General features: G+C 48.6%; 1 protein-coding gene across 3 annotated transcripts in view; it reads left to right on the plus strand.

Moving 5' to 3' along the window:
* CEP164 (centrosomal protein 164) overlaps window positions 1-25,984 on the plus strand; it is a 112,910-nt gene that overhangs the window by 18,379 nt on the left and 68,547 nt on the right. For 2 of the 3 annotated variants that reach the window (XM_084860507.1, XM_084860509.1), the window contains 5 exons: window positions 4,971-5,048; window positions 16,653-16,727; window positions 18,457-18,564; window positions 23,112-23,200; window positions 24,853-24,993. In XM_084860507.1, coding sequence (XP_084716633.1) covers window positions 4,971-5,048; window positions 16,653-16,727; window positions 18,457-18,564; window positions 23,112-23,200; window positions 24,853-24,993 — 491 coding nt within the window. The remainder of the gene's footprint in view (window positions 1-4,970; window positions 5,049-16,652; window positions 16,728-18,456; window positions 18,565-23,111; window positions 23,201-24,852; window positions 24,994-25,984) is intronic. The other variant, XM_084860508.1, reaches the window with a different exon arrangement.

Consider the following 25,984-nt stretch of genomic DNA (forward strand, 5'->3'; position numbering starts at 1 on the left):
AGGAGGGCAACAAAGATGATCAGGGGACTGGAAATAAAGCCCTATGAAGAGAGACTGAAAGAACTGGGCATGTTTAGCCTTGAGAAGAGAAGACTGAAGGGAGATAGCATAGCACTCTTCAAGGACTTGAAAGGTTGTCTCAGAGAAGAAGGCCAGGATCTCTTCTTGATCATCCCAGAGTGCAGGACACGGAATAATGAGCTCAAGTTACAGGAAGCCAGATTCCGGCTGAACATCAGGAAAAACTTCCTGACTGTAAGAGCAATACGACAATGGAACCAATTCCCTAGGGAGGTGGTGGGCTCTCCCACACTGGAGGCCTTCAAGACGAGGCTGGACAGCCATTTGTCAGGGATGCTCTGACTTGGATTCCTGCATTGAGCAGGGGGTTGCACTCGATGGCCTTGTAGGCCCTTTCCAACCCTACTATTCTATGATTCTATGAAAAGCATCTGCTCACACACTCCTTGCAGTGATGGGTCTCTAGCTGTGGAGGTCAACCCTGCAGCCTTATCAGACCTATCTATCTAGTCCAACATTTCGATTCCTACAGTAGCCAGTTACATGTGCTGGGAAGCCCACAAGCAGGACAGGAGGGCAATAGAATGGATCAAGGATTGTAGTAGTAGTAGTAGTAATGTTTAAATTTAAATATGATTTTAAAAAGTGTTTCTCAAGGGATAACTAGGTTAATATTAAGTAATCTCAACAATCACTTGTTAGCTGCAGATAATCGTTAAATGGAATCAGTGCCTTTACCAGATGAGTTGAAGGAGGTTTTTCTGTGCGACTTGAAGAACTATTTTGATTACTTCTCAAATATCAATATTTACACTCTACCTGCCATACATAGCTAGTTCATTTTCACCTGATGAAAATAAACTGCTCTTATCTGCAGTGATGTAAGGCAGAAACTTTTCTAGTGCTTTATTTTTCTGCAAAATATTTTCCATTTCATAAGTTCATTAGTAACAATGCCAATTGCAAATACAATGCTAGGCTAGGTTAGCAGTTTCAGAGCTGTAATTAATGCTTTTCAGGTGGTTATCCCTTGCACGTATATGAGATTTTTACATAGATATATAGAATGTCACTGAAATACATATATATCTCAGTGTGAAATGGAACTAATAATCAGTTACAGTGGCCCTGTTTGCACGTAGCAACCACCTTCAGTTGGGCCACCTTCAGTTTCACTGTATTGCATGTAATGACAAACCAGGGGTTTAAAAACTGATGGGTTTTTGTGCTCAAGTGGGTGCGCTGCAGGCAGCGTGCCCATCTCTTCCCCTTTTACCCAATAAACCATGATCGGCTCCTTCGTAGGTTGTGGAGCGTGACATGTGAGCTCAAACCGCTGAGTTGTTCAGGGGCTAAGCAACCCAGTGGTTAATCCAACAGCAGACCATGGGTTCAATGCTGGGATGTTTAGCCCCTGAACAAGCCAGTGGTCTGGGTTCACATAGAATCATAGAATAGTAGGGTTGGAAGGGGCCTACAAGGCCATCTAGTCCAACCCCCTGCTCAATGCAGGAATCCAAGTCACAGCATCCCTGACAGATGGCTGTCCAGCCTCATCTTGAAGGCCTCCAGTGTGGGAGAGCCCCCCACCTCCCTAGGGAATTGGTTCCATTGTCGTATTGCTCTTACAGTCAGGAGGTTTTTCCTGATGTTCAGCCGGAATCTGGCTTCCTGTAACTTGAGCCCATGATTCCGTGTCCTGCACTCTGGGATGACCAAGAAGAGATCTTGGCCTTCCTCTCTGGGACAACCTTTCAAGTACTTGAAGAGCGCTATCATATCTCCCCTCAGTCTTCTCTTCTCAAGGCTAAACATGCCCAGTTCTTTCAGTCTCTCCTCATAGGACTTTGTTTCCAGTCCCCTGATCATCTTTGTTGCCCTCCTCTGAACCCTCTCCAGTTTGTCTGCATCCTTCTTAAAGTGTGGTGCCCAGAACTGGACACAGTACTCCAGATGAGGCCTAACCAGTGCTGAGTAGAGGGGAACTAGTACTTCCCGGGATTTGGAAGCGATGCTTCTATGAATGCAGCCCAAAATAGCATTTGCCTTTTTTTGCATCCACATCACACTGATGGCTCATATTCAGCTTGTGATCGACAACAGTTCCAAGATCCTTCTCGCTTGTAGTGTTGTTGAGCTACATATCCCCCATCTTGTAACTGTGCATTTGGTTTCTTTTTCCTAGGTGCAGAACTTGGCATTTCTCCCTATTAAATGTCATTCTGCTGTTTTCTGCCCAGCGCTCCAGTCTATCCAGATCACTTTGAATTTTGTTTCTGTCTTCCAAAGTATTAGCTATCCCGCCCAATTTTGTGTCATCTGCAAATTTGATCAGCATTCCCTGCACCTCCTCCTCCAAGTCATTAATACAAATGTTGAAGAGCACTGGGCCCAGGACTGAGCCCTGCGGTACCCCACTCGTTACCTCTCCCCACTTTGAGAAGGTCCCATTGATAAGCAGTCTTTGAGTCCGATTCTGTAGCCAACTGTGGATCCACCGGATCGTTGTTTCATCTAGCCCACTTCGAGCTAGTTTGCCCATCAGGATATCATGGGGCACTTTGTCGAAAGCTTTGCTGAAGTCGAGGTATATGATGTCCACAGCATTCCCACAGTCCACAAGGGAGGTGACTTGATCAAAAATGAGATCAGGTGAGTCTGGCAGGACTTGTTTTTGACAAATCCATGCTGGCTTCAAGAAATCACTGCATTGTTTGCAAGGTGCTTCCAGATGGATTGCTTTACATGTCATGCTCCACAACCTACGAAGGTGCCGATCATGGGTTGCTGAGTAAAAGCAGAAGAAGCGGGCACACTGAAGGCAGTGCGCTTGCTCGTCCCTACTTGTGCAGTTAATTTCATCTATTATATTTCTGTACTGTCCCATAGCTGAAGCTCTCTGGGCGGTTCACAAAAATTAAGCATAAGAACCCATCGGATTTTATACCAGTGGGCTGTTGTTACATTTGACCTAGGTCAGTGAAACAGAAGGTGCTCCGACAACCCTTAGTGGAAGAGAGTTGAACTCTGTTGAAATGAATGAGTGGCTGTCAGCATATCATGCACCATTCTTTGGGTTGCTAGAATTAACTAGTACAGCCTTCTCCAACCGAGTGCCCTCCAGATATGTTGACTACAACTCCCAGCATCCCAAGCCAGCCATGCTGACTGAAGAATCCTGAGAGTTGTAGTTCAACATATCTGGAGGGCACCCAGTTGGGGAAGGCTGAGTGAGCATGTCAGCAGTGGGCTTTGTTTCTTATGTTTACACAACTTAAGGGAAGTAAATGCTGTTGTCTTTAAATTGTTTACTCCAGCAAAAATGTCTACATAATATAACACTGAAATGACATTAAGCATGCGTTAATTTTTTTCCTCAAATATTCCAGGTCAAACATTTGGGACAAATGGGACAAAAAATTAACATGGATTACTTTTTAGCTTTGTTGTTTATTTCACTTGTATTTAGTAAACATGCTAAGTTAGGTCACTCTCTAGTGGTTTTCCAGTGTAAACTGAACATTTTCCAGTGCAAATGAACCTATGCAAATTTTCCTAACTTGCATAGGAAAATTCAGAGTTTTCTGGAAAACCCACATCACTGTCTGCCTGATAACTGTCAGACTTTACTTCACCCTATCAGTCAGGGGGCTTGCATTTTTCTTTGCTGCTTTGCTTTTGTGAGAGTTTGGATGGGCCAAGTTGGAGTGAAACAGGAAGAAGAAAAGCCACCATTGTCCAGTTAGCGCTAAGCAAGTTCTTATGTTCCCACACAAAGACATTCCCTAGATAGGGAAAAATGGAATATCTCCAAAACGTATCCAGTGTAACTAAGAGATGCACGGCCTGGTTGGAAGAGTGAAACTACAGTGTCAATAATACTCTTGTTGTAAATTAACGTTTAGTGGTCAAATTGGCACTATTTTTTAGGAAATATATGAAGAAGAACTCAATTTTAATCAGTGATTTAAATTTGTTTTTTTTTTCTTATTTTAAGTCATGACTTAAAACAATCTCTCTTGCTACTGCTCCTCAGGAACTGGTATTTCTGAAGCATGCTGCCTCTAATCCTGGAGGTGGTGTATAACCATGCTGCCTTGGGAAGATAATTTATCTTGAAAGATGGTTTAAAAATCCATTAAATGAATAAATCATGGTGGGCAGCCATTGGTTACCCTCCTTGAACTTTTCTAATCCTGTTGATAGCCATCTAAGTTGGTGTGGTGTGTTTTCTTTCTGGGATGAGCCCTGAGGATTTTTCTGCAGATTGTGCCTCAACTTAGCAATGGGTCTTATTTGCTTGGGGATCCACCTGCTCTTCTGTATTGGAGATACAGGTGCTTCTGATATTTGGTCCCCAGCATGGAATGTGTTACTTCCCAGGTCGTAACTGCAACCTCCCACCTTTCTGGTTTTCAAGAAAGCTAAATTGCCTGTATTTGAAGAGGAGGAAGAGCACAGTGGAAGCTTTTACTGTGGAATGAGAGCAAGAGGCTAGGAAAAGCTATAGCCATTTCAAGTGTTGTGGATTTCCTACCCAGAAAATATGGAGGCTGTGTTGCCTATTCTACTGTATGCTCACAAGAAGAAAGCACAGCGGGAATTCATATGTGTGGTGATCTTTGCACAATTTTAATAATATTTGCCTTCACAGAAGGGTTCAGTTGTTGATGCAGCCATCAAACTCTGGCTTCAGCAGGATGCCCACCTACTCCAGGCTCTTCAGTACTTTGGAAGGGGGCAACCCAAGGATATATAAATCCAAATCCACACTTTGCAGTATTTAACCATAGGCCCCCAGAAAGATTTCTACGTTACCCTGCTATGGGTACAGGAGGGGAGCAGATCAGGGCCACTTTTGTCTTGTTTGTCCCCAGTGTCAATTCTTCGAGTGTGACTTGGGATGCACCACTGCTGAACATCTTCTCTGCTTCTCGTTGCATGTTCAGAGTCCCTGTGGAACAACTGGGCTTCTCAAGAATCTGCATGTGGATGTTAGTGTCCTTTCTGCCAGCTTTGACAATGAGGTATGTCTTTACTATTTGGGTAGCCTGCTGTCAAGGGCTCCTTGGAGGCCTCTCTCAATCTAATCCAGTAGCCAAGTCCAGACACAGACAAAGGGATTCCTTTCAAAGCTTTATTCTTCTTTTACAACTTAACAACTCTACAGGTAGCAACTAGATCTGAGCAGCAGAGTACCTATGCCCTAAGTTGAAACAGTTGGTCCCCGTTTGAAAGGGAATTACTGGCAGACCCCTGAACTTAAGGACTAGGGAGAGTCCCTCCCCTTTTCCCATGGATCCTCTGGGCGCAGCCTTTGTTTGCGCGCCAACCGGGCACTACGTCTCCTTTCCGCGCCCTCCATCTGGCGCCGCTCTCTGCGTCGCTCATCCACCAAGTCTGCTTTCTGTGCTCTGTCACTCCCTGGCCTGCTTTCTAATCTAGGAATGCTGGTGGGAGGAATCTCCGTCAGCTGTTGGCCCTGGGAAAGAGGAGCGCGCTCCTCTCCCAGGAGTGACTGCTCTTCCTCAGAATCAGAACTACTCTGGGATTCTATGGGCTCAGTGTCCACCCTGACACCTGCTGTTTCCCAGGCAGAGCCAGTCTTTGGATCATCCCCCCAGAGAGCAACAACATTTGGGGACAGCATTGCTGGAATAGTCCCATATACAAAGGGGTGATCTTCCTGTAGCTCAGAAGTAGGCAACCTTTTGTGGCCTGTGGGCACATTTCATAAGAACCATGCTGGACCAGACCAAGGATCCATCTAGTCCAGCACTCTGTTCACACAGTGGCCAGCCAGCTGTCGACAAACCCACAAGCAGGACAGAAGTGCAAGAGCACCCCTTCTGCTTATTTTCCCCAGCAACTGGTGAACACGAGCTTACTGCCTCTGGTACTGGAAGTAGCAAATAGCCATTAGGACTAATAGCCATTAATAGCCTTCTCATCTGGGTATTTACCTAACCCTCTTTTGAAGCCATCCAAATCGGTGGCCATCTCTACATCTTGAGGTAGCGAATTCTGTAGTTTAACTATGCACTGTGTGAAGAAGTACACAATTTGAGAAGCTGTCCTGGGCACCACCATGAAATTGCTGCTATGGGAGGTGTGGCTAATCACAAAAGACAAGTAACCTGCCCAAAAGACTGAGTGCAAGACTGAGTACAACGTACTAAATAACTCCTTCAAACCCACAGTTTTCAGCATCAACAGAAACCTATTTCACAGAAGGCAAGCCCTTTCTCCCTCCCTTCTTTCGTCTTATTTCTTTTCTCTCTCACTCTGGATCACTACCCTACGTGCACGCTCTCTCTCTCTCACACACACACACACACACTCTCTGTGTGTGTGTGTCTCTCTCTCTCTCACTCACACACACACACACACCCCTATCCTCCATCCATTCTCACACACACAAGCATCACATTTCATGCATACAGACAGATACGCATACACACGTCCCTCCTTTCTCCCACCCAGTGCAGGAGGCCAACTATTACAGGGAAGGCCCCGCCTCCAGGGCCAGGAGGGTAGTCTCCAAGAAGAACTTTGGAGGAGGCAGGGCCTCCCCCATGCTCGCCAGTTTTACTTCCTGCCTCGTGGAAGGAGGCAGCTTCTCTAAGGTTCTCGTGTGCGAGAGCAACTATAAAGAAGAAGACGACCGAAGAAGGAGCGACCTTCAGTCACGATGCAGGGGAGATGACCACTCCTCTGGCCTACAGAGGGCCGGCTCGCAGCGGGGAGAAGGATCCAGGAACCCTCCCCCCGAAGGGCTTCTTAGCTGCCACCGCACAGGCGCCAGGGAAGTCCCAATGCTCTGGCTCCGCCATCACGAAGCAGGGAGAATTTTCAGCTGCGCGTCGAGGAAGGTGCTTCTATTGGCCCCCTCCCCACCAACAACCACGCAGACACAGCAGAGCGAGACCTCTCCAGGCAGTGGAGCCCGCGAGGGGCAGCGGCGGCTTCCATTGCGCCCACCCCCCAAGGAGCAGGAGCAGTCCAGAGAGGGTGAGTCAGGTGACAGCAAGGCCCCTCGCACCCCCCTCTCCCGTTCCCTCCACACACACCCAGGCAAGGGATTCCAGGGCAAGCCTCTCAAGGCCCACAGCCCCATTAGGAACCTCAGAAAGGGTCGGAAATGGAGGACTCTAGTCCCCCACATTCCCTATCACAGGATAGGGATCCCTGGAGGAAAGGGCAGGGGGCCTGGAGCCCAGCTATAGGCCCAGCCCTGAGGGCCAGCCCCCACCACAAATCCGGGAAAGGGAAAGATCTATTCTGGATTTGCTAGAGGAGGCCGTTCACCAAATCAGATGCAAGGCCTCCCCGCAGGAGGGGACGAGATGCAGAGAGCACTCCCACAGGAGCACATCCAGGGAAAAGGCCCAATGCAAGCGATGTACCCACTTGCGCTCATCCAGCTACAGCTCCATGGACATCCAGTGCAGCAGATCATGCTCCAAACGGAGGCGCACTCGCACCCCCACCTCCACTCCAGGAGAAGCAGGCAGAGGGAGAGGAGGAGGGAGGCCTTGGGCAGGTCCCGGTCGACCTTAAGCAGGGGCCCCTCCTGCACGAAGCGCTCCAGATCCTTGTCACCATCTACCCAGAGAAAGAAGGTGAGGAGACGTGGAGAAGGGAGGCGAAAGACCAGATCCCCTTCCTGGTCCCTTGCCTACCGCTGTGACTCCCAAAGCTCCAGATCCCCTTCCCCCAGGGCAAGCTCATCAGAATCTGAGGAGGGATACCCCTCAGAGAGGGACAAGCCCAAGGAAAAGCCTCAACAAGGCCATCTTTCCCAAAATAATCTCCAAATGCCTTAACATCCTGGAGCTTACAGACCAGGAAGAAGCCACGACACCCTGCCAGGGACAGGCAAAGAGAGCAGCGGTGGTGGCCTTCCCATTGCCCCCCCCCCCATGTGCCACTCCCACTAAGCCTGGAAGAGATACTACACAAGGAGTGGTCTAAGCCAACCAGATCTAAGACACTCCATCATAACTGTGAGAACTTCTATCTCCTGCAAGAAGATGCCATGCAGGATCTGGTTACCCCAAGAGTAGACGAACCCATCTTTGTCTGGTGGTGAAAAGAAAATCCGATGCTGTAAAGAACAATATTGTTTAGGAACCTGGAATGTCAGATCAATGAATCAAGGTAAGCTGGAGGTGGTCAAACATCAGATGGCAAGATTGAACATCGACATCTTGGGAATCAGCGAACTAAAATGGACACGCATGGGCGAATTTAATTCGGGTGACCACCATATCTACTACTGTGGGCAAGAATCCCTTAGAAGAAATGGAGTAGCACTCATAGTCAACAAAAGGGTGGGAAAAGCAGTTCTGGGGTACAATCTCAAAAACAACAGAATGGTCTCAGTACGAATCCAAGGCAAACCATTCAACATCACAGTAACTCAAGTCTATGCCCCAACCACTGATGCTGAAGAAGCTGAGGTTGATCGGTTCTATGAAGACTTACAACACCTTCTAGAACTAACACCAAAAAAAGATGTCCTCTTCATCATAGGGGATTGGAAGGCTAAAGTAGGAAGTCAAGAAATCACCGGGATAACAGGCAAGCATGGCCTTGGTGTACAAAAAGAAGCAGGACAAAGGCTAATACAGTTCTTCCAAGAGAACACGCTGATCATAGCAAACACTCTTTTCCACCAGCACAAGAGGCGACTCTACACATGGACATCACCAGATGGTCAATATCGAAATCAGATTGATTATGTCCTTTGCAGCCAAAGATGGAGAAGCTCCATACAGTCAGTCAAAACAAGACCTGGAGCTGACTGTGGCTCAGATCATGACCTTCTTGTTGCAAAATTTCGGCTTAAATTGAAGAACATAGGGAAAACCACTAAACCATTCAGGTATGACCTCAGTCATATCCTTTATGAATATACAGTGGAGGTGAGGAATAGATTTCAGGGATTAGACCTGATAGAGTGCTTGAGGAACAATGGACGGAGGTCCGTAACATTGTTCAGGAGGCAGCAACGAAATCCATCCCAAAGAAAAAGAAATGCAAGAAAGCCAAGTGGCTGTCTGATGAGGCTTTACAAGTAGCTGAGGAAAGAAGGGAAGCAAAAAGCAAGGGAGAAAGGGGAAGAACTGTGGTGCTGGAGAAGACTCTTACGAGTCCCCTGGACTGCAAGGAGATCCAATCAGTCAATCCTAAAGGAAATCAACCCTGAGTGCTCATTGGAAGGACAGATACTGAAGCTGAAGCTCAAATATTTTGGCCACCTAATGTGAAGAGAAAACTCTCTGGAGAAGACCCTGATGCTGGGAAAGACTGAAGGCAAAAGGAGAAGGGGACGGCAGAGGATGAGATGGCTAGATAGTATCACTGATGCAATGAATATGGACTTAAGCACGCTTCGGGAGAGAGCGGAGGACAGGAAGGCTAGGCATGCTCTGGTCCATGGGGTCATGAAGAATAGGACACGACTGAACAACAACAACAGACAAACCCATCGCAGCTCTCAATTCCAAGGCCCTCCTGACCTCAGAACAGGACGAGCTTCCCTCGGACCAGTATGATCGAAGGGCTGAGGCAGCCCTCCGCAGAGGCTTCAACGCCTCAGTCATGTCCATGCAGGTGGCAACCATGTCAACCATCGTCGCTAGGGGCATCTTCATGATGGCAAACAGGCTGCTCCATAGCAGAGATCTAGGGAAGTAGACCCATGAAACCATGCAGGATATGGCGATGGCAGCGGCGTTCTTTGCTGACATGCCCCTAGACTCCTTCCAGCTGGGGGCAAAGGCAACAGCAGCCAATGTCGTAGCAAGAAGAAACATCTGGCTATGCAACTGGGGGGTGGACACCAAAACCAAATCCAATCTGGCAGGCTTCCCCTTTTCAGGGAAGCTACTGTTCAGGGAAGCCTTGGACAAACTGCTGGTGGAGACAAAGGACAAGAAGAAAGCCTTATAGAACTCAGCGAAGAAAAAGGCAAAGCGCTTTCAGGCGACGCCCAGGCCCTTTTGTCCCTTCAGGCCATCCTTCCCCTCCACCTATGTAGCTAGAGAGGGAAAATCCAGATGACATCATGACACCAGGGCCAAGCTGGGCAACCACAGAGGCACCCCCCAGCAAGGCAAGACTCCCAATACAGCATGACTCGCTGTTGTCGTCCCCCCCACAGTGGGGGGACAGCTGCAGGACTTCTCAAATGCCAGGAGACGGCTCTGCTCAAACAGCTGGGTCATGGAAACAGTGGCAGAGGGCTACTTCATAGAGCTCCAGAGACCACCCAGGGAGCGCTTCTTCAGCTCCCCCATCGGAAGGAACCAGCTGGGCATTTGAGGACTCTTGCAGCAATACAACACCTCCGTCAGATCCAAGCCATCGAGAAGGTGCCTTGGAAAGAGAGGGGACAGGGCGTCTTCTCCCTCTTCTTCACAGTCCCGAACAGGAACGGAAGGTCCAGACCCATTCTGGACTTAAAGAGTCTCAACCGTTGCCGGAGGAAGCAGAAATTCCAAATGGAGATGCTCAAGTCCATAAAGGAGAGCTTCCGAAGAGGGGAATTCTTAACCTCGGTGGATCTGTCAGAGGCCTACCTACACATCCCCATCCAACCATCTCACTGCAAGTTTCTGCACTTCAGCTACAGAGCAAAGCAATTCCAATTGAAAGGCTCTTCCCTTTGGCCTAGCCATGGCTCCAAGAGTGTTCACAAATATCGTCCTGGCCCCAGTGGCCCACCTAAGGTCAAAGGGAATCCATCTACACCCCTGTTTGGACGATATCCTAATCCGCTCACCGTCATGGAATGGTGCATGCAGGACACCAGTGTCACTCTTTCAACCCTGCAGTCCCTGGGATTTGTCATCAACGAGAAGAAGAGCTCCCTGTCACCCTCACAGTCCCTACTCCACCTGGGAGTGACCCTAGTCACGACCAAGGACATCATGACTCTATCTCCAGACAGACAGACAGACTACAATAAGCAGATTGGCAGCCTGGATCCAGACCAAAAAGAAGCCCTGCCTCAGAGAGCTGGCAAAACTGCTGGGCATGATGGTCTCATGCCAGGGGACTGTCCAGTGGGCAAGATTCCAAGCAAGGCCCCTATAGTCGTTCCTCCTGGCCTACCAGATGGAAATAGCAGCCAACCTCAACCCAGCAGTGCGAATCCCAGCAGGAATCTCTTGCTCCTTGACCTGGTGATCATACCCACCCATCCTCGCGGAAGGAGCCCCCATCCAGACCCCAACGTTTACCACCTTTACTACAGATGCTTGCCTCACGGGGTGGAGTGCTCTCTGCGAGGGCCACCACACCCAAGGCCTATGGGCCAAAGAGGAATCTTGCCTCAGCATCAGCCTACTGGAGCTGAGGGCCATCTGCCTGGCACTGAGATACCTAGCCCCACAACTGGAGTCACAGGATGTCCTAATCAGAACAGACAGCGTGGTAGCAAAGGCATACGTGAACAAACAAGGAGGGACTCAGTCCAAATCCCCTCAGAAGGTTGCCATGATGCTGTTCAGGTGGGCCCAAAAACACCTCCGCTCCATCAAGGCAGAGCACCTAAGAGGCATACTGAACATCCAGGCCAACTGGCTCAGCAGGACGTCCCTAGACTCAGGGGAGCGGTCCCTCCACCTGCATACCGTCAGTTGGCTGACAAAGCAGTTAGGCTGACCCTGCGTCGACCTCTTTGCATCCCAGCAGAACGCCAAACTCCCCAGATTCGCCACCCGCTACGTCATGAGAGGTGCTGAGTTCACAGACGCTCTGACCAGCAGTTGGCCCAGGGGGCTTCTTTATGCCTTCCCTCCCCTGGCTCTCATCCCTAAAGTGATTTGGAAGCTGAAGGATCAGCAGGCGAAACTAATCCTGGTAGCACCCAGTTGGCCGAGGAGACCGTGGTACGCCGACCTTATAAACCTATCCACGGTCAAGCCGCTGACCCTGCCGCCCTGGCACGACCTACTGACTCAAGGGCCGATTGCTCACCAAGATCCAGGTTTCCTGAAACTAACCACCCGGAAGTTGAGGGGAAATTGCTAAGGGTCCAGGGCTACTCTTCAAAGGTGGTTTCCACCCTCCTAGCCTCCTGGAAGTCCTCCACTAATAGATTGTATGAACACACCTGGAGGGCGTTCCTCATCTGGGCCCAGGCTACAGGGAGGAACCCATTACGCACCAGCATAATGGGTCCCTCCAGGAAGGCTCGCCAGCAGGCCTCAGAACAAATAACCTAAAAAGGCAGGTTTCCTCCTTGGGGTCCATACTAGGGGAGCTGGGGGTGGGGGGCTGGGTTCTCATCCCCACATTAAGAGGTTCCTTAGGGCGGTTTCATTGATCAAACCTCCCCCAATGAGGAGGTTCCCCACGTGGAGCCTTAACGCTGTTCTCAAGGCACTGTCTGAAGCCCCATTGAAACCCCTAGGGGCTGCCATCCTTAAGGTGCTGACCCTCAAAACGATTTTCCTTCTGGCTATCATGACTGCCAGAAGGGTCGCTGAGCTGGGGGCTCCTTTGGCGGAAAAGGAGCTTTGTATTTTTCACAGGGACAAGTTGGTCCTCTGCCTGGACCTAACCTTCATCCCCAAGATCAACTCTGACTTCTACAGAGCCCAGGAACTGGTCATCCCATCCTTCTGCTCTCACCCTTCCAACCCCCAGGAGAGGGAATGGCATACCCTGGATGCCAGATGGGCCCTCAAGTTCTATCTAGATAGGACCGGGCCCCACAGGCAACACAGAGCCCTATTCATGTCCTTCAGACCATTCTCCATGGACAAGAAGGTGTCAGTAGCCTCTCTGGCACACTGGCTACGTGAGTGCATCGCACTGGCTTACATCTCCACTGGCCTAACAGTCCCAGAGGGAATATTGGCCCACTCGGTTAGGGGGATGGTCACATCAGCAGCCTTCCTGGGGAGGGCTCTGCTAGAAGAGATCTGCAGGGTGGCCATGTGGTCATTCGTGCATACGTTTACACGTCACTACAAAATCAACCTTTTTGCTTCTGCAGAAGGTGCCTTTGGCAGGGGGGTCCTCCAGAGGGTTCTACAGCCCTAGCAGGGGGCCGGCCCAGGGGTTTGTTGACCCACCCAGAGATGAACTGCTTTGTCACCTCCCCGTATTGGCTGGTCTCCTGCACTCGATGGGAGAAACGGAAATGCTTTACTCACCGGTGAATTTCTGTTCTCGTCGAGTGAAGGAGGCCAGCCAGGCCCTCCCAGGCTGGCCTCCTTCTAGGTGACTCTTAGGCTAGACAGGCCTCAACACTGTTGCTTGCTCAGCCTGTTCATCAGTCAAGGTTCACAGTCAAGGCCTGCCAGGACAGAGGGCTTCCGACAAGTTTCAACAACTTGGAATACTCGACTAGTGATCATGGGGGAGGCCCCACGTCCTCCAGAAGTTCTTCTCGGAGACTACCTTCCTGGCCCCGGAGGCAGAGCCTACCCTGTACTGGCTGGCGTCCTTCACTCGATGAGAACAGACATTCACCAGTGAGTAAAGAATTTCTGTTTCTCCTCACTGCAAGCCCACAAAAAACTACTTAAGAATCTGAGAGAGGCCCTTTTGGCTGTGATACTCAAACTATGAAACTCTTGTCAGGCCTTTGAGGCTTATTTTGCCTTGCCCCTTCTTTATTTTGCCAGGCTTATGGGCTTGAATAGGTATGTTAATTTTTGCTGGTGTCTTTTGTATTAGTTTGGTTAGTTTGATATTGTATGGGGGGGGTTGCTTATTTGGGGTTTGTTTTAATTCTGTTTATTGCTAGCGACCGTAGGTGTTCATTTTGGGATCCAAAAATGGGAAATAAATATTTAGTATAAAATAAAGTAGGATATGAAAGTAACAGTCCTCCCTTTGCAAGTACACTGCGTCTAAATCTAGAGGTTCTCTTTAGCCATCATGGCTAATAGCTGTGAATTTATCTAATCCCCTTTTAAGACATCTGTGGCCATCAATGGATCTTATGGCAGTGAGTTCCATCATTTATGTATGCTGTGTGTGGAGGATGGCCTTCTATCTGTGCTGAGTCTACCCCCAATCAATTACATTGGATGACACCCCCATCCGCAATTTGAGTACTGTGAGAGAAGGAGAAAAACTTCTGTCTCCACACCATGCATAGTTTTTGTGAATTTCTGTTGTGTCCTGCCTCAGTCATCTCTTTTCTAACCTAAAAAGTTAGAACCTTTCCTCATAGTGAAGGTGTTCCAGCCCCTTAATCAATTTTGCTTCCCTTCTCTGCACCTTTCTAGCACTAGGATATGGTTTTTTATATGTTGTGGCCAGAATATGTGTAGCATTCCAAATGTCGCTGCACCATAGATTTGTATTAAGGCATTGCAATACTGGAGTGTTTATTTTCGATCCCTTTCCTAATCATATCTAGCATGAAATTGCATGTTGTTTTCCTACTGTTGCTACACTGCTACACTCAACACTGAGTTGACGTTTTCACTGAGCTATTTACCGTCATGACCTTAAGGACTTTTTCTTGGTCAGCCAGCTCAGACCCTATCAGTGTACATGGGAAGTTGAGATTTTGTGCCCCAATGTGCATCACTTTACATTTGCTTACCTTGAACCACTTTTGCCATTTGTTGCCTATTCATCCTTTGGGGCTGTGGAGCTCTTCACCATCCTGAATAAAAGGGTCTTGTCAGCAACCCCCACCATCTCTCTGTACCTCCCCAGATACAAATCATTAATGAGCAAGTTAAATAGCACCAGTCCCAATACAGATCCTTGGGGGGACCCATCCCTCCCCCCTCCCATTGTGAGTACTGTCGATTTATGCTCCTGTTTGTTAACCAATCCAAAAGAGGACCCATGCTCTTATCCCCTGACTGCTTAAGTCTATTCAGGAGACTTGGAGGGACTTTTTCAAAACAAATTTGAAACCCAAGTATATACTGTCTACCAGATCACCAGTATTTACGTCAGGGATAGGGAACTGGGTACTTGTAGACTGGATGAAGCCTGCCCGGTTCATGCAGCAGTTAGGCCTGAAAAAAACCTTCCACTAGAGCCAATAGGAGGCTTTTCCCTGCAAGCCTAATGGTGGTGTAGTGGTGATTTGAGGAAGGTTTACAGCTTTGGATGGAATGGTTAGCCCTCCCCACATGCTTCACCCCTCCTCCTCAAGGTCACCGTCAGCCCTGCACAGCAGTTAGCCTCTCATTGGAACCTAATTGCAGCATGGAGGTGGTGATTGGGGGGGGGGGGGGCTAGCTCTACTCTTTCTATTTGCTGTGACCACCCCAAAAAGAATTGCCCCCTGTGGCACTTAGGCTTGTATACTCCCCCCCCCCCCGAACCTACTGGAGGCTTTATGCAAGCCTAATTGCCACTGGAACCAACGGGAGGCTGGTTGAAAGCCTAATTGCTGCACAGGGCCCGTCTTTGTGAATGGGATCATGTGTGGCTTTGGCCTGCCCACTGCTGGCATATGGGCTCACCTAGAAGGCTGGTCACAAGAGAATGCAGCCCTTGGGGTGAGAAAAAAATCCCGCTCCCTAATCTACATGCTTGCTGACAATGGGAACATCGGAAGCTGCCTTCTACTGAGTCAGGCCCTGAGTCCATCTAGCCCAGTATTTTTGACACTGACTGGCAGTAGCATCTCTTCAGGGTTTCAGGCAGAATTGTTTCCCTGCCCTATCTGGAGATGTTGCTGGGGATTGAACTGGGGACTTACTGCATGCAAAGCAGGGGCTCTGCCATAGTCCCTTTCTCCAAGAAGGGGTGGGCAAGTCATAGTCTTCTAGATGTTTGGATTGACAACACTTGTCAGCCCTAGCCAGCATAGTCAATGGTGACATGGGAGTTGTCCACAGTGTCTGCAAGGCCACCTTGTTCTGTATGCATGATCACGCTGTTTTAATCATGAATTCCATCAGTTTATCTGGAACAGACGTTGGACACCAACACCACCCCCTACGCTTTCTCCATCTCCATGAAGTGATAGGCTTTGGTATGCCACAGGCAACCAGCTGAGCTACGTGGAACTTATGGTTGTGGAAGATCCATAATTGTTTCACTTGTTAGGTGAAAACTGCAAGAAGAGAGATGGAGAGAGTGAAGAAGCAGAGTGAGGGATCTGAGGGATTAGAAGGCCCTGGAATGAATTCCCTAAGAGAGAACTTAGGGATTTTTAGGAGTGCTTGGCTTTCCTAGACACTACCTCCACAAAGTGTGCCTTCCTCTCCACTGGTGCTTTATGTATGTTTGTGGGCTATAATCCCACTAATCATGATGGCTATATATTACATCTGGTATTGGAGGCAGCATGTCTCTCAACACCAGTTTCTGAGATACATTAACAAGAGAATGCTATTGCACTCATATCCTGTTTCTGGGCTTCTCATAGAGGCAGCTGGTTGACCATTGTGGGAGCAGAATACAGGACTAGATAAGATTAGACCTGTAGTCTGATCCAGCATGGCTCTTCTTATATTCTTTGAGGAACTAAAATGCAGTGGGGTGGTCACTCCTGGCTTGGCTTTTCCTTTAGAGGTTGGCCTTGTTTTTTGAGGCCTGCCTCTGAGTTTGTTGGCATTCAAGACAATGCTGGCGAGAGTAGCAGGGAAGTGCCATGCAAATGATGTGTGTATATTGTTTGCTTTCCAAAGGCTTCTGAAGGTAGCAGTCACCTGAAGGAATGGCACATTTCTGACCCTTTGGACCATGAACCACATGACACTCAGGTAAGTCTGCAGTTAATGAGGGTGGTATGCAGAGAAGAGGAAAGAAGCCAGAACATCTGGTCTCTTCAGAAACTCGCATACACATAACGTGGTTCTTGGTGTGCATGGCTCTTGGTCAAACTGGTACGTCAGTTGGATAGTCTTTGTCCATCAGTGTGTGATTTTGAAAGACCTTTGTGACTTACTGAAGGGCCAGTATCAGTGTCATTTCTTGCTTTGGGTTCAAGCCCTGAGTGCCTTTTCTCTCTGCGCAAAACCCCACAGCTCACAATATTGCCCACCAAGGGGCTTAGGCAGCATCTTATGAATGTTGCAGGATGTTACTGGTGGAGCCCAGGTGGGCTGGATAGATTAGTAGGCAGAATGGTGGGCTTGATTGTGGGAAACCTGGTTTCAAATCCCTGCTCAGTTTTGGAGGTCACTAAGCAACTTTGGGTATGTCAAAGTCTTTGAGTCTAATCTACACCACAGGGTTATTGAGACGATAAAATATGTGGCTTTGTTTATGTGGCCCTTTATGTGCTTGGAGGGAGGGCGACTGGAGAAGTGACCAACGAGAATGTCTGCCTCTTGCCTGCTGACAGCATCATGCTAAAAGTGGAGGCAGCTGCCTCTGGAGAAGACTGCTGATGTGGCCTCACAAACTGGAGAGTCAACCTGGAGTCTAGACATTTCTGCAGCTTGAGGGCTGCCTGCCATGTGGCCAGTTCCCCACAGCCAGCATTCAGTGTCTCCTTGGACAAGTCTGAGAAAGTACAGAGGTCCAGCCCTGTTAATGTTGGTTCCTTCTGGAGATAGCCAGCTGATGAGCAGTCAGAACACCAGATTGGGGACTCTGCTGGTGTACCGCCCACCCCACTGTTCAACAGACTCCCTATCTGAGCTGGCAGTTGAGGTCATAGAATCATAGAATAGTAGGGTTGGAAGGGGCCTACAAGGCCATCGAGTCCAACCCCCTGCTCAATGCAGGAATCCAAGTCAGAGCATCCCTGACAGATGGCTGTCCAGCCTCGCCTTGAATGCCTCCAGTGTGGGAGAGCCCACCACCTCCCTAGGTAATTGGTTCCATTGTCGTATTGCTCTAACAGTCAGGAAGTTTTTCCTGATGTTCAGCCGGAATCTGGCTTCCTGTAACTTGAGCCCATCTCTGGGCCCTTCTCTGAGGGAAGCTCAGAAGATGGCGACAAGGGAGAGGGCCTTTTTGGTGGTGGCCCCCAAATTATGGAATGATCTCCCCGATGAGGCCTGCCTGACGCCAACATTGTTATCTTTTCGGCGCCAGGTTAAGACCTTTCTCTGGTCCCAGGCATTTGGCAGTATATCATAACTTTTAATCGATCCTGGAATGTCTTATGGTTACGATTGTTTGTTTTTGAGATTGCTTGTTTGAAGTTGTTTTAGATAGTTGTTTTAGATTGTTCTTTTGTGTATATTGTCTGTTTGTGTGTTGTTTATGTGAATGGCTTTAAATCTCTGTATACTGTATTTTTAATGTTTTTAATCTTTGTAAACTGCCCAGAGAGCTTTGGCTATTGGACAGTATAGAAATGTAATAAATAAACAAACAAACACCCATTGCCCATGAGTTTTTACTCTGCCTCTTTGGCAGATGATCCTTTCAACGTTTCTATGTTGTTTTGCATGCTGTGGGGTTGCTGGGGTGAACAGACCAGGAGGTATCTGGAAATGCTGATCTCTTGTGCCCCCTGCCCTTCTTTCTTGTTTCCAGAGTCCAGTCTTGGAGAATGTTCTGGATGTGGCAGTGTTATCTCCAGTTTTGGGCAGCCCAAAGTTTGGGGTGAGCAGAGCCACTCTTGAAAGCACTTGGAAGAAGGAGGTAAGTGGCATAGGTGAGTTGTGTGGCTTCCTCTTGGAGCTTGTTGTTTTCGCGGATGTCTTGAAAGGAAAATGGAAAGCGTGGTAGGAAGCAAAGTGCCTCCAGCCTTCTAATTAATCTGCAGCGAGGCAGGTGATGGGACACTGTGTGTCTCTTTGAGGTTTCAGCTGGGGGAAAGGCACTGCCACAGCTGTGACCTCGTCATCCCAAGCCATGGTGTGCACCTCAGCCCATCCCACAGGTCCCTTTCTAGTATGCTGGGAACTGATGGTGAGGATGTAACCCAAGTCTTACAACTTAACCCCAGGCAGTCCACCTTACGCACTTAGACAAGGCAAATCGCTTAACAAAGGATTTATCGTTACACACTAGACAAATACCACTGTCTGAACAAAACATCAAGGCCCACTCTGATAAGCCCCTAGCAGGACAGCCAAACACAACTGAGAAGCATAACTCAGTTCTTCTTCATCATCTCTGTGCATCACACATATGGGACTCTGCACCTGCGCTGAGTCTCATTCAGGAAGCTTCTATAGCTGAGGAACGCTTATGGCGGGAACCCTCCCCCACCATCCACTGTGCATGTCTAGGGGGTTCCTGCCCCTTCCCTCAGTTCTCTTTCGACCGCCATAGTGGATAGTCTTCTTCGGAGCTTCCTCTGTTAAGAAATTGAAGCGCAGCGATTTTTTCTCTTTGCTACTGCTGAGGACTTGTGTTTTTGTGTTTTGTTCTTCACATCATGGGTCAGGACAATGTTTTGGCAGACGCCCTAAGTCGGGCGTACCAGTCACCTCACGAGTGGCAGATGTCGGCTTCCATTCTGGATTGTCTCTTTCTGATCTGGGACCGTCCCTCAACAGATCTGTTCACTACCCCAGCGAATGCCGTGTGCCCTCACTTCTGCACGAGAGTGGGGATCAGCCGATCGTCTTTGGGCGATGCGTTCCAGATAAACTGGCGAGGGGAACTCTCCAAGAGATAGCACACAACAAGATGGACTGTATCCTAATTGCTCCTTGGTGGCTGAGACAGCCATGGTTTCCGATTCTACTGCGCTTGTCAGGACAAGAGTTCTGGCCTCTTCCGCAGGTTCCAGACCTGATTTTTCAGGACCGATGCAAGATTTGTCACCTTGATCTCGACACTCTAAAGCTACTAGCGTGGAGGATTCAACAATAAACATTTTTCTTTGAATTCCACCCGGGGTTCAGGCAATCCTGGATGCTGCTAGGAAGCCGGCTACCCATCGGTCCTGTCCTGTGAAGTGGTCTTCCTTCATGGATTTTGCAAATCTTCATGCGTTCAATCCGCTTCATGCATCGGTTGAGAATGTTCTTTTCTTTCTGCATAGTTTGTTTCAAAAAGGTTTAAAGCTTTGTCAATACGAGGTTATTTGGCAGCTCTTTCTTTTTTTCAGAGGGCCAGTTCAGAGTTTCTCCCTTTTTACTCACCCTGCTGCTCGTCAGTTCCTGCAGGGTCTAAAGAACTTGACTCCTCCAGTTCAAACTTTGGTCCCACAATAGAGTCTCCCTGTTGTCCTCTCGAAGCCCTTTGAGCCACTGGCCACAACAGACCTGTGCCTGTTATCGTGCAAGGTTGCCTTCTTGGTTGCTATCACATCCTTTCGACGTGTAAGTGAAATTTGTGCCTTGTGAGTAGATCATCCCTACAAGATCTTCCTTAAGGACAAGGTTGACCTAAGACCAGACATTGCCTTTCTCACAAAAGTGATCTCCGATATCCACGTCAACCAAACCATCTTATTACCAGCTTTCTTCCCAGGCTCTTCTTCTGCCCTGGAGAGGAAATAGCATGCTCTCGATGTCAGGAGAGCATTGGCTTTTTATAAATCCAGAACAGCACCGTTCCATGCCATGGAGCACCTTTTCATTTGTTACAGTTGCTCCAAGAAAGGTTCTCCTGTCTCCTCCCAAAGATTAGCTTCATGGATTGTCCAAACCATTGGTCTGGCTTATGAGTTGTCTGGCTTGGAGCGCCCGTCTCACCTCGGAGCGCACTCTACTTGAGGAGTAGCCACGTCTACAGCTTTCGCAAAAGGCTTATCACCGTGGGACCTGCGCAGGGCAGTGACTTGGTCGAAACCATCAATGTTGTGAAGCACTACAAACTTGATGTCAAGGCACGTTTCTGACTGCGCCTTTGGGTGAGCTGTTCTGTCTTCAGTCTTGGCATAAAAAACCTACCCACCACCGGTAAGTGAGCTTGTTAATCGCCCCATATGTGTGATGCACAGAGACCACAAAGAAGAAATGCGGGTTGCTTACCTGTAACGAGTTCTTTGAGTGGTCAGCTGTGCATTCACACAACCCTCCCACTGTCCCCCCTTCGGTGTCAATGTTAAATTCGTTGTTGGTACCGAGGTGTGATAGCTTTCCCTCAAGTCCAAAGCCACATTAGGCGGTCTCAAGGAACTGAGCAAACGGACGGGAACCCCTTAGACATGCGCAGAGGATGGTGGGGAGGGTCCCACCAAAAGCATTTCTCAGTTATAGAAGCTTCCTGAATGAGACTCAGCAAAGGCGTAGAGCCCCATATGTGTGAATGCACAGATAACCACTCGAAGAACTACAGTTATAGGTAAGCAACCTGCATTTCTTCATGTCTTCTTCATGGGCAGATTAATCCCAAGCACCACAACCCAGAGTCTCGTAGCAGTTACAAAAGGTAGCAATATATGCATAGCCACTCTCAGGTTTGGCTCCAGGGAGGGCAGACAAGCCTCCAGACTCCAACTTTGTAGTAGCCACCCAGTCGTGGCTAGCAACGATGGAGTACCCACTCCTTGAAGAAACACTCTCCCGGCTTCTAGTTGCAGGCAGTCTCTGGTCCCGACAGGATTTGCACTACAGACTTTCTTCTCCAGAAAGCATGAAAATTTACAATGATCTAAGCTTCCTTATCAAAGCCTCCCACACTCTGTTCATGAATCTCTTCTTCTTTGAGCACCCTTGCTGAACAAGAACTAGCAAGAACCGCAGGAATGCCTGTCTCCTCCCCTCTTTCTACCTCAGGGCTTCAGCTTAAATGCACACCTGGTCAGAGCCCACCATGTTATCTCCCAGTTAACTCCTCTTAACACTTTCCAAACTTATAGGACTCGCATCTGTTACAAGGATGCCACGCACAAGGACACAAATGCACACCCTTTTGCACCCATAAGCCCATGCTTAAAATTTGGATAGCAGAAGCTCATGGGCCACTGTAGAGGGATAGGCTGACCCCGTAGTTTTGTGTCCAAAGAGTAAAAGCGAGTGGCCTTCTTGCCTTCCACTCCTTATCATAGTGTGGGCTTTGTCTGTGGCTTTCCATGCCTTGCTGTTAAAAACAAGGACCTTGCATATTAGGGGCCATCTGGAGGCTCCGATAACGCTTTTGGCATGGCTGGCTGGTGGTGGGGAGGTACCTCGAGAGAGCCTGGCCAATTAGAAGCGGGGGGGGGGCACATCTGCAGACCTGTCGCCTTGTCTTTTAGTTTGTCACCCCTTTTTCTACAGTCCCTGCATTATCTTGTTCAGCTCTTCCCCATTTCATCTGTTGTATCATGGCAATTATGTGCTTGCAAACAATTATGTGTGCATGTGAGTGCGTACTCTGTAAACTAACTAGCCAGCCAGCCAGCCAAGAGGTGGGCTCAGGTCCCATGCAGGGTAGTTCAGCTATTGCTGGCTTGGTTACCGTCTTCCGAAATTCAGACACACACACACGATATCGGACAGCAGAGAAGATGCCTGCTGGTTTCTTTCACGGCACAAGAGATTCAGCTGTGCATTCAGATCTGTTCTTCATTCAGGTGGCGCTGTTGGTTTAGGGCTTGTTGCAGGGAAATGGGAGGGAGTTAAAAATGCTGCCTTCACTTCACATACAGAAGTACAGACATTCCTCTGTTGGGAGAGGTGAACCCTATGCAACCTTTTGGGTTTTAAGAGGTGGGTGGGAGGGGAATGTTCCTTCAAAATGGGCTTTTCTCGTTCAGCCGCTGAGGCTTTAGCACAGGGGTGCGCAAGCTTCCAGGCAGCTGCATTGCCCCCAGAACCCACGGGGGCTGCTCCCCACCCTGGCTGCAGCAGCAAGCAAAGCAGTGGCTTTGGGAAGAAACCATCTGTATAGGGAGCGTGCACTTTGTTTGCAGCCAGACACGTGTCCCAGGAAGCTCCTAGCAGCACAGCACTGCTGGCACACAAGGGTCATGCTGCCTGCGTGCCTTGTATCCTCACCAAGTCGCCACTTCTTTGCCACTAGAGCAGATTCAGTGGGGGCGGAGATGGGAGGCTCAGAAATGGCCAGGAGTGCATGCAGCTGGCATGTGGCCTCCCCCTGCTTTCGCGAAGGGATCCCAACGTATGGAAGGCAAAGTGAGTGGCTTCGCCATCTTGCCTGGGCACCGGGATTTTCCAGTGTGCAGCAGCGGGTTTTCTAGATTGGTCTCAATAGACTCTTTTACCGTCATGACTCTGGCTGTCGCCATCTTCTTACTGAAATGGCAGTGTTGTGTCAAACCCTTCACTCCTTGCTTTCTCTGGCAGGACAATGGCTGGCTTGCACAGGAGAAGGATACAAGCAAAGGCAGCTTAGAAGAAGAGCGAAGCCAGGGATCAGAAAAGGCAGCCGAGAGGTACAGCACCAAGGTTCCTTTGCACTTCTGGACCGTCCCATCCATTCTAGAAAGCATGACCACTACACCCATTACAAAAGAGCCAGTCGGCAAAATGCCAGCTGGGTCTGTGCAGCACACTGTTCCTTTATTTCCTTCCTTCTCTGCCCTCCCTCTGGTAGAGTTGGTCAGGAAATTCTTGTGTCTGATTAGTCCATGTGCCAGGGGTCGGAAAGAGGAGCGATCATTACCTACTGGAGCGAATAAACAAGGTTGACCTTTTTTGATAGCCTATGACCCTAGTAACATTATTTGTCACAATAGCCATTTGTAATGGGTAGCTTCCACTGAAGAAACACTGCAATTGTGTACAGGAAATAGCTGAAATATATAATACTACTTTGGGGATATAAGTTTGGCACCTTTTGTCCAATTGGGGCATGAGAGGGCTCAGATTGACCAGAAAAAAATCCATAATGTATTGAAATAATTTTTTGGCGCACCACTGAAAAGGTGCAGAACACAATGCAAAATTTGTAAGTCAGGCATGGAAAAATCTTGTTTTTTATATTTCATGTATGAATGAAATTGTTCATCGAGGCCAAGGTGTGGTCTGTTTTCAGCATATTATACACCGAAGGGTTCTTCATGTAGCCTGTTATCTTGAACGGATCAGTGGTTGCTCATAACTCTTTTGAGGTAACCTTCCTGGTGCACAACAATATTCCTCCCCCCTCCTCCATTTGTTAGCACAGACCTTTCTAAAGACATTGGTCTTAAATTGAGTGATTGGTACCATCTTGAGGGATACAGCCAGATACGGTTTTATTCAAAGATCTTACGCTGCCTGATTCTCAGAAATCTCCCCTCCTGCTGAACCACAGCTTGCCCTACCTAGCATGGTCCCCTAGCCCTCTGTGTAGCATTTTCATGGGGCTGGAGGGGCTCTTGTGGGGAGGAAGGGGTGGGGAAGCCAGCCTATTTGCATGTGCCTAAATCTGTATCCAGCCCACTCTGCATTATACAGCCAGCCAGGTTTTCTTGTCCTGTAGCATGAAACCTAGAATCAGGTGTTGAATTTGGCTTCCTGAGATGTTCAAGACATAATCCAGGTCTTCAGTGTGCCCATATAGTTCAGGATCTTCCCTCCTTCGTAATTTGTACAGCTGGCTCCCTTGCCTATTTCGTCTGCTCATAGGCCCATGCCTGGCCCCCTTCCTTGTCAAAATATTCTGAAGCCAAACACAAGGAATTAAAAACTTGCTTGCCTGTCGCTCTGATGTAGACCTAGAATGCCACACTGTCAATGGTGGGCAAGTTACTCAGCATCTACGTATTCTGGCTCTTGGCATGACATGTCAAACTGCCAGTAAGAGTAATGGTGAAAATTCAGGATCTGAATAGAACAGGGTGGTACAGGGCTGAGCTCCTCTGACCCTAACCCTGTGGTTGCAAGGAAGAGTCCTGGCACCCGCTGCTGACTGTATCACATTTCTTCTCTGTTTTCACATGGAAGAGGGCTGTACTTTTTCCCTCTGGTTGAACAGGCATGCTCCAGGGTTGCACCACTGCTGCTAGTACATTCTGGCTTTTCCATGCCCTCCATCATTGGCCTGGCTGTGGATCCTGCATCTTGCTAACCTTTGTTCTTTTGCATTTTGGTTGCTGCCAAGGGAGAGGAGCAAAAGATGTCCCAGTGCTTCTGAAAGGGCCGGAGAGATGGCAGGTGCAGCAGAAGCTGATGCCCTGCAGGCAAAGAAGAGAGCAGCACAGCATCAGATGAATCTTGACGAGCAAGACCCTCCTTTCTCTGAGTAAGAGCCAAGTCTTAGGAGAGCAACAGCCTGGACCTCTGTCCATGCCGGTGGTGGGGCTTTTCCCCATGAGAGGGAGGGAGGGGAGGACTCAGAGGCACACCCCTCTCTTGGGTTCTGTCACTGGACAGCTCAATGAAGATGTCAACCCAGTATGTGGCTGCTGTAAAAAAGGCAAACTCCATGTTAGGCATAATTAGAAAAGGAATTGAGAATAAAACTGCCAATATAATACTGCCCGTATTCAAATCTCTGGTGCGGCCACACTTGAAATACTGTGTACAGTTCTGGCCACCACACCTAAAAAAAGATATTGTAAAGCTGGAATAAGTACAGAAAAGGGCAACTGAAATGATCAAGGGGCTGGAGCGTCTCCCCTATGAGAGAAGGTTACAACACCTGGGGTTGTTTAGCTTGGAAACAAGGTGAGTAAGGCAAGACATGATAGAGGTGTACAACATTATGCATGGTGTGGAGAATGTGGATAAGGAGACATTTTTCTGCCTCTCTCAAAATACTAAAACCCAGGGTCATCCCATGAAGCTGATTGGTGGGAGATTCAGGACAGATAAAAGGAAGTCCTTCTTCACACAGCGCATAAACTATGGAATTAGCTATCACAAGATGTAGTGATGGTCACCAATATGGATGGCTTTAAAAGGGGGTTAGATAAATACCTGGAGGAGATGGCTAGCAATGGCTACTAGTCCTGATGGCTGTGTGCTACCTCCAGTACCAGAGGCAGTGGGGAACATGGGTGGGAGGGTGCTGTTGCTCTCATGCCCTACTTGTAGGTTCCTGGTTGACACTATGGCACTATGTGTACAAAATGCTGGACTAGATGGACCCTTGGTCTGATCCAGCAGGGTTCTTCTTATGTTCACTCTTCTGCCCAAGTTGCTGCTATGAATTCAAGGGCAATCACTTTTTTGGTGCAGGCGGGAGCGGGGAGGTGTGAAAGGGAAGGTCAGGGTGGCTTTTTTTGTGTCCG

Source organism: Heloderma suspectum, chromosome 6, assembly GCF_057233095.1.
Source record: "Heloderma suspectum isolate Gila_16-S chromosome 6, 16-S_ref, whole genome shotgun sequence".
NCBI lineage: Eukaryota > Metazoa > Chordata > Lepidosauria > Squamata > Helodermatidae > Heloderma > Heloderma suspectum.